General features: G+C 37.1%; 1 protein-coding gene across 1 annotated transcript in view; it reads right to left on the bottom strand.

Annotated features, from left to right (window-relative positions):
* Positions 1–7,742, bottom strand: part of LOC139402203 (uncharacterized) — a 71,721-nt gene extending 63,979 nt beyond the window's left edge. The window contains exon 1 of the mRNA XM_071146309.1: positions 7,688–7,742. Coding sequence (XP_071002410.1) covers positions 7,688–7,742 — 55 coding nt within the window. The remainder of the gene's footprint in view (positions 1–7,687) is intronic.
* Positions 7,743–9,387: the final 1,645 nt, after the last annotated feature.

Below are 9,387 nucleotides of genomic sequence, written 5' to 3' on the forward strand. Positions count from 1 at the left end.
TTCTTCATTTCCTTCACTAATGTGATCTTACAGATCGCAATTTACCTTCGGGGCCCCAAAATAGTGGTGGGTTGTCTAACTTGTTGTTATTGCTTTAGGGAGGGTTTTGTGTTTTGTATTGGCCACAGGGGAGGGTAGTGTGTTGTTTCTCTGGTTTACATTCGCTATTTTGCAGGTTTTACTCCATGCTAATTTCTTCCATGCTAGCTAAATGTCCTCATCTTCTTGCATGGCCTCCACTATATCAAGGTGTTTTGGTACTTCCATTATACACTACGCTTTTACACATCCATAGTCTACCTACCACAGGTTAATATAGTCTACCTACCACAGGTCAGTACAGTCTACCTACCACAGGTCAGTATAGTCTACCTACCACAGGTCAGTACAGTCTACCTACCACAGGTCAGTATAGTCTACCTACCACAGGTCAATATAGTCTACCTACCACAGGTCAATATAGTCTACCTACCACAGGTCAATATAGTCTACCTACCACAGGTCAGTATAGTCTACCTACCACAGGTCAGTATAGTCTACCTACCACAGGCAGTTAATCCACTGTTCCTAGGCCGTCATTGAAAATAAGAATTTGTTCTTAACTGACTTGCCTGGTTAAATAAAGGTCAAATAAAAAATAAAATAAAATATAGTCTACCTACCACAGGTCAATATAGTCTACCTACCACAGGTCAATATAGTCTACCTACCACAGGTCAATATAGTCTACCTACCACAGGTCAGTATAGTCTACCTACCACAGGTCAGTATAGTCTACCTACCACAGGTCAGTATAGTCTACCTACCACAGGTCAGTATAGTCTACCTACCACAGGTCAGTATAGTCTACCTACCACAGGTCAGTATAGTCTACCTACCACAGGTCAGTATAGTCTACCTACCACAGGTTAATATAGTCTACCTACCACAGGTCAGTATAGTCTACCTACCACAGGTCAGTATAGTCTACCTACCACATGTCAGTATAGTCTACCTACCACAGGTTAATATAGTCTACCTACCACAGGTCAGTATAGTCTACCTACCACAGGTTAATATAGTCTACCTACCACAGGTTAATATAGTCTACCTACCACAGGTTAATATAGTCTACCTACCACAGGTCAATATAGTCTACCTACCACAGGTTAATATAGTCTACCTACCACAGGTCAGTATAGTCTACCTACCACAGGTCAGTATAGTCTACCTACCACAGGTTAATATAGTCTACCTACCACAGGTCAGTATAGTCTACCTACCACAGGTCAGTATATTCTATCTAACTGTCTATCCTTCCCTCTGTTCCTCATTCATAGTGACAATAGTGGTATGTGGATTGTTTGTCCAGATCTGTAATAGGCTAATTAGCAATCATACCACACATAAAATCATTCAAAGCTGCACACATTTTCAATATGAATTCACATGAACAAATAGGAATAGGCAGCAGAGAGACCAGATATAGTCAGCAGAGAGACCTGATAGGCAGCAGAGAGACCAGGTGCATCATTGCGCAAGAAAGAACATGAGACACACAGTTTAAAAAGCCCCCCAATGATCTTGTTTAAGGACGATCCTACCTAGACTAGACTACCAAACAACAATGCAATGAATAGTTGCAATGTGGTTTTTAAGTGAGTACAAAATTATACTCTGTGGTGAAATATCATGAATAACGGTGCAAACGCCCTGTGATTTGTATGTTTCATTCCATTTGAATCCGTTGTGGGTCTACAACAGTTTAAGGTCTAGGAAGGCACAGTAGCAGGCCAGTATGGCTGTGTTTTTAGTTCTGATACTGATATGCACTGTCTGTTTCAGAGCATCATTCTCCCAAGTCCTCCTATGATAATGTGGCCATATATTCTCCCGGCAGACCCAGCTATTCAGGAAAGCTTAACCAGATCTGCCTCCTCTCCAATCCCGAGCCAGCTATTCCTCTCGTACATTAGACGTAAGGCTTCAGTATAGCCTAAATAATCATTTAAAATGTATTACCTTGTATATGTGGCATAAACACAACCAGTCACAATGTTTTAATCTGATTAGGCAACTTCAGACGTCTCCTTTAGTCATGTGCACCTTCGTCCAAAATGTCATTCCAGAATCCTGAAAATGTCCTGACATGAACCCGGCTTCCATCCAACCTTTTTATGCAAATAAAGTATGTTGGATAAAAATGGGCCAACATCATGGGACAGCATGCAGGTTATTAAGCTACAGATGAAATACATTATGGACTTCACAGGGTGGTGAAAGTGCACAGTGATGAGCTTGATGCTCCTTTCAATAAATATTGAGGTTCTTATTCTGGTCACATGATGATTGGCTGCAGTTTGACAAATAAAATGAATCTTACACTTTTGTCCATAATAATCTCATCATGTAGGCTACACCTGCACTGTCTCTGCAAGCTGTTGGCTGGAGAGCACATGCCAATAACAGAGTTGGCACATTCAATATATACTGCAACATTTATATGTGACAACCATCAGAAGGCCTGTAAATATTAATAGAGTTGGAAACCATCAGAAGGCCTGTAAATATTAATAGAGTTGGAAACCATCAGAAGGCCTGTAGATATTAATAGAGTTGGAAACCATCAGAAGGCCTGTAGATATTAATAGAGTTGGAAACCATCAGAAGGCCTGTAAATATTAATAGAGTTGGAAACCATCAGAAGGCCTGTAAATATTAATAGAGTTGGAAACCATCAGAAGGCCTGTAAATATTAATAGAGTTGGAAACCATCAGAAGGCCTGTAAATATTAATAGAGTTGGAAACCATCAGAAGGCCTGTAAATATTAATAGAGTTGGAAACCATCAGAAGGCCTGTAAATATTAATAGAGTTGGAAACCATCAGAAGGCCTGTAAATATTAATAGAGTTGGAAACCATCAGAAGGCCTGTAAATATTAATAGAGTTGGAAACCATCAGAAGGCCTGTAAATATTAATAGAGTTGGAAACCATCAGAAGGCCTGTAAATATTAATAGAGTTGGAAACCATCAGAAGGCCTGTAAATATTAATAGAGTTGGAAACCATCAGAAGGCCTGTAAATATTAATAGAGTTGGAAACCATCAGAAGGCCTGTAAATATTAATAGAGTTGGAAACCATCAGAAGGCCTGTAAATATTAATAGAGTTGGAAACCATCAGAAGGCCTGTAAATATTAATAGAGTTGGAAACCATCAGAAGGCCTGTAAATATTAATAGAGTTGAAAACCATCAGAAGGCCTGTAAATATTAATAGAGTTGGAAACCATCAGAAGGCCTGTAAATATTAATAGAGTTGGAAATGAGATGGACTTTTAACTGCAAAAATCTATTTGACGGAAACACAACTATGATGGGAAAATGTGCATACTATTTTTATGCAGATTCTAAAATATTTTAATGAAAATGTATTGCAAATTGAATGGAAACCTGACTATAGACACCTTATAGACTCTGGCAAATGCGCTAGTACAGTCTCACTTTGATTATGCTGCACAGCATGGTTCACCAGCAGCACCAAACATCTGAAGAATAAGTTACAGACCAGCCAAAGGCTTGTAAGAATTGTACTTAAACATATTTGAAGGTTGGGTATTTTTTGTCTGTATCTCTGTAATGTGTCTGTATCTCTGTAATGTGTCTGTATCTCTGTAATGTGTCTGTATCTATGTAATGTGTCTGTATCTCTGTAATGTGTCTGTATCTCTGTAATATGTCTGTATCTCTGTAATGTGTCTGTATCTCTCTAATGTGTCTGTATCTCTAATGTGTCTGTATCTCTAATGTGTCTGTATCTCTGTAATGTGTCTGTATCTCTGTAATGTGTCTGTATCTCTGTAATGTGTCTGTATCTATGTAATGTGTCTGTATCTCTGTAATGTGTCTGTATCTCTGTAATATGTCTGTATCTCTGTAATGTGTCTGTATCTCTCTAATGTGTCTGTATCTCTAATGTGTCTGTATCTATAATGTGTCTGTATCTCTGTAATGTGTCTGTATCTCTGTAATGTGTCTGTACCTCTAATGTGTCTGTACCTCTAATGTGTCTGTATCTAGCTAATGTGTCTGTATCTCTGTAATGTGTCTGTATCTATGTAATGTGTCTGTGTCTATGTAATGTGTCTGTACCTCTGTAATGTGTCTGTATCTCTGTAATGTGTCTGTACCTATGCAATGTGTCTGTATCTCCCTAATGTGTCTGTCTCTGTAATGTGTCTGTATCTATGTGTCTGTATCTCTGTAATGTGTCTGTATCTATGTGTCTGTATCTCTGTAATGTGTCTGTATCTATGTGTCTGTCTCTGTAATGTCTCTGTAATGTGTCTGTATCTCTGTAAAGTGTCTGTATCTCTGTAATGTGCCTGTATCTATGTGTCTGTATCTCTGTAATGTGTATGTACCTCTGTAATGTGTCTGTATCTCTGTAATGTGTCTGTATCTCTGTAATGTGTCTGTATCTATGTAATGTGTCTGTATCTCTGTAATGTGTCTGTATCTCTGTAATGTGTCTGTATCTCTGTAATGTGTCTGTATCTCTGTAATGTGTCTGTATCTCTGTAATGTGTCTGTATCTCTGTAATGTGCCTGTATCTATGTGTCTGTATCTCTGTAATGTGTCTGTACCTCTAATGTGTCTATCTCTGTAATGTGTCTGTATCTATGTGTTTGTATCTCTGTAATGTGTCTGTACCTCTAATGTGTCTATCTCAGTAATGTGTCTGTATGTAATGTGTCTGTATATCTGTAATGTGTCTGTATCTCTGTAATGTGTCTGTATCTCTGTAATGTGTCTGTATCTCTGTAATGTGTCTGTATCTATGTAATGTGTCTGTATCTATGTAATGTGTCTGTATCTCTGTAATGTGTCTGTATCTCTGTAATATGTCTGTATCTCTGTAATGTGTCTATCTCTGTAATGTGTCTGTATGTAATGTGTCTGTATGTGATGTGTCTGTATCTCTGTAATGTGTCTGTATCTCTGTAATGTGTCTGTATCTCTGTAATGTGTCTGTATCTCTGTAATGTGTCTGTATCTCTGTAATATGTCTGTCTCTATGTAATGTGTCTGTATCTATGTAATGTGTCTGTATCTCTGTAATGTGTCTGTATCTCTGTAATATGTCTGTATCTATGTAATGTGTCTGTATCTATGTAATGTGTCTGTATCTCTGTAATATGTCTGTATCTATGTAATGTGTCTGTATCTCTGTAATGTGTCTATCTCTGTAATGTGTCTGTATCTATGTAATGTGTCTGTATCTATGTAATGTGTCTGTATCTCTGTAATGTGTCTGTATCTCTGTAATATGTCTGTATCTCTGTAATGTGTCTGTATCTCTGTAATGTGTCTGTATCTATGTAATGTGTCTGTATCTATGTAATGTGTCTGTATCTCTCTAATGTGTCTGTATTAATGTAATGTGTCTGTATTAATGTAATGTGTCTGTATCTATGTAATGTGTCTGTATCTCTCTAATGTGTCTGTATCTCTGTAATGTGTCTGTATCTATGTAATGTGTCTGTATCTCTCTAATGTGTCTGTATCTATGTAATGTGTCTGTATTAATGTAATGTGTCTGTATCTCTCTAATGTGTCTATCTCTGTAATGTGTCTGTATCTCTGTAATGTGTCTGTATCTCTAATGTGTCTGTATCTCTAATGTGTCTGTATTAATGTAATGTGTCTGTATCTCTGTAATGTGTCTGTATCTCTCTAATGTGTCTATCTCTGTAATGTGTCTGTATCTCTCTAATGTGTCTATCTCTGTAATGTGTCTGTATCTCTGTAATGTGTCTGTATCTCTCTAATGTGTCTATCTCTGTAATGTGTCTGTATCTCTGTAATGTGTCTGTATCTCTAATGTGTCTGTATCTCTAATGTGTCTGTATTAATGTAATGTGTCTGTATCTCTCTAATGTGTCTATCTCTGTAATGTGTCTGTATCTCTGTAATGTGTCTGTATCTCTAATGTGTCTGTATTAATGTAATGTGTCTGTATCTCTGTAATGTGTCTGTATCTCTAATGTGTCTGTATTAATGTAATGTGTCTGTATCTCTAATGTGTCTGTATTAATGTAATGTGTCTGTATCTCTGTAATGTGTCTGTATCTCTAATGTGTCTGTATTAATGTAATGTGTCTGTATCTCTCTAATGTGTCTATCTCTGTAATGTGTCTGTATTAATGTGTCTGACAAATAAAATCAATCAATCCAAACTGAGCAGCAGCCATTTCATTAATGGAAAGAGAAATCTGTCACAAAACACCAACAAGTTGAATGACATTCAGAGATTGTCAAGCCTTCAATACTGGGTTGGCCTACAAGGTAAGGAGGGATGTATTTTCTGTTTGTCCAAATTGCGATCGAGAATTGATTGTGGTTTTCAAAATGAAAACCATGATATTGAAGTGCTCGAAGTCTTTAGACTTTTGTGTCTGTCTTGGTTGTGTGGTGTTTTGGCACAGAAACCTGTTGGTGGAAAATGTGTTGCATATATTTTATATACTGTACATACAAATATGGCGTCAAAATGTTGAAAATCTGAGTCGGCGAACCCTCAACCTTCTGGCCAATAACTCTGCGTGGAATTAACTGTGCCACAAAAACATGTTGAAGTGGCGAAGTCAATTTTCACATTTATAAACACACAGTCGCTATATAATGATTACTAACTGGGTGGGTTGAGATGATCAAATATAAAAGCACTAAAACTCTCTAAAAGCTTCACTGATACAAAAGTTTTACTTGAACCCAAAATGGTTCTCAAGTCGATTACTAAGAAAAGCTCATGCCTTGTTGATAAATGGCCATTTTGTCTTTGTGCAGATTGCCATGTCTAACGTTCGATGAATAGAAAATGAAACCTTCAAAGTATCTGTCTTTTTCAAACAAGCATTGCAGAGCTGGTTACAATTTCAATTTCATAAAAAAAGATAAACCATAATATTTGTTGTAATATTTGTTCTAACTCAAATATGCTGGTTGATAAAATACCTGTATTTATGGGAAATATGTTTGAAAGGGTATTTTGTTTGTAAATTATATTGTGAATTGGATTGGTAGAATTATGTATTTCATGGAGTTGATTGGAATTGTATGGGAAGGTCTGCTCAGTCCAAGATTACAACCAATTGAACACAGCATTACCCCAAAAAATTGAGTCGCTTCTCTGTGGTTGAAAACATTATTTTGAGTTGATTATGTGAGGGGGAGGGGTGCCATTTGGTTTACAGTACAAGGGGAGAGTCGTGTGAAAATATGATTAACTCTGTGGAGGGTTGTGCATTTAGTTTTTCTCATTAAGATGGACCAATTTCAAACTGAGTAGGGTTTGTCCACATTGTTGTCATAGTTCCTGATGTGAGTGTGAATGGAAACCACAGATAAACATCACTCAGTGAGGTGTGAAAGATAACTATTTAAAGTGAAGTGGAGACGCCTAACAAAACACACCAAAATAACATGATTCTTAACCTTTTAGTTGAGTTGAGACATTGATACTCTTTGGTTGAGTGTGAATGGAAACCACAGATAAGATTCACTCAGTGAGGTGAGAAAGACAACTTTTTAAAGGGAAGTGGAGACACCAAATGTGTCGACAGTAGAACATAAAAATGGTTATGCTTTTAGAAATGTCTGTAGACTGATAAACAGGGCAACTTAAAGATAAGAATGAGACCATACCTGCTACAGACCAGAGAAAGACCACCAACACACTTCCTGCTGTTCTCAAGGCCATTGTTGCATCTCCCACCCTGCAGTCTTAGAAACATAAACAACAACTCACTCTATAGCTGGTGAATAACTCCACCTGATATATTGAAGTATAAACTGTAAAGGGGGTCCAGGGCCTCATTACTAAAAATGAACCAGGCTCATATTGTGTTGTTGTATTGTGCTATATGGTCTATGTGAATACTGTCTGTCTGTAAGTCTATTGTACTATGCATGTAATGTGTGTGACGTGTTGCATGTCTGTCTACGTCTCTCTATTTAAGATGACATGATGTATGATACAAAAATAATTTCCTAATGGATACAAAAAAGTCACCATCACCACCCCCATCATCATTAACAACAACAATCACTTATTGAACAAATGTGTAGTACTGTAAACACATATTTCTACATTGATTGTTCAGAACCCCAGATATAGGAGGATCAATGTTCAAGCCTCTATGGTCCGTCAAGCTGTACAGCAGCCTAAAGACTAACCATCAAACACACACACACACCCTGCAGTGCCACAATGTTTGTTTGCATGTCTATTTTACCCTGGTTAATCATCTCATCACTATGTAGATCAACACTCCTACACTGAGACACTTTATGAATACTGACCCTGATGTAACAACCAAAACACAGCTCAGAACAAGAAGTAAAATTATACATTACCCTCAAGTATATGACTTATTACTAAAAACAAATAACCCAAAACTATATATTTTATTGTAATTACAGTACTTACAGAGTGAAGTGAAGGGGAGAGTCTTGTACAGTGAGTCAACTTACTGGTAGTGTGTGGGAACTGTTAGTACGTGTCAGTTCTGTGGTTGATACATATTTATAGTAGTCAGAACACAAGTAGCTGATGCAAAACTGCCCTCTCCTTCCTCTTTGAGTTATTAATATGCATGACATGTAGAACAGCAAGTCAGAAAATAAAGATTAATGTATTAGAGTGGACGTACATTTCTATAATGGACAAAATGTCCCCCATTTCCACTTTTATATAAATACAGAACCATGTTAACAATATGTTGACTATTCTATATGGAATGTTTATAATATCTTAGAATGTGTTGCCTTGTCCCTCTGAGTTCTACATGGAACAGGTCAAAGTTCCATTTACATTTGGTCAGTTCCATGATGTCATTCATTCTATTCTACAAACACATTCGATTTACACTCCTCATCAGCTGCATCAAAGTGGTACTGAAGGTTCCAGTGTTCTAGACTAGAGCTCCTCCTACTGGCATCTCAACATTACTGCACCATCCTGATAATAATGTCCTCAATAATGTTGGGCTAATAACAACATTACAAACTGGAAATGAATCAGATAGAATGGTGAAACACAACACTGGCTACTTGACAAAGTCACATTTCATCACACAAACACTGTATGACAACATACCACAATCATATTATTATATATTGTTGACATCATAGTCTGCTGTATTGACTGCTTCTGTCTATATACTGTATAGTCTAATGTAGCATGTTATCCATATATAGTCTAATGTAGCCTGTTATCATATATAGTCTAATGTAGCATGTTATCCATATATAGTCTAGTGTAGCATGTTATCCATATATAGTCTAATGTAGCCTGTTATCATATATAGTCTAATGTAGCATGTTATCCATATATAGTCTAATGT

Source organism: Oncorhynchus clarkii, unplaced genomic scaffold (assembly GCF_045791955.1).
Source record: "Oncorhynchus clarkii lewisi isolate Uvic-CL-2024 unplaced genomic scaffold, UVic_Ocla_1.0 unplaced_contig_14044_pilon_pilon, whole genome shotgun sequence".
Classification (NCBI taxonomy): domain Eukaryota; kingdom Metazoa; phylum Chordata; class Actinopteri; order Salmoniformes; family Salmonidae; genus Oncorhynchus; species Oncorhynchus clarkii.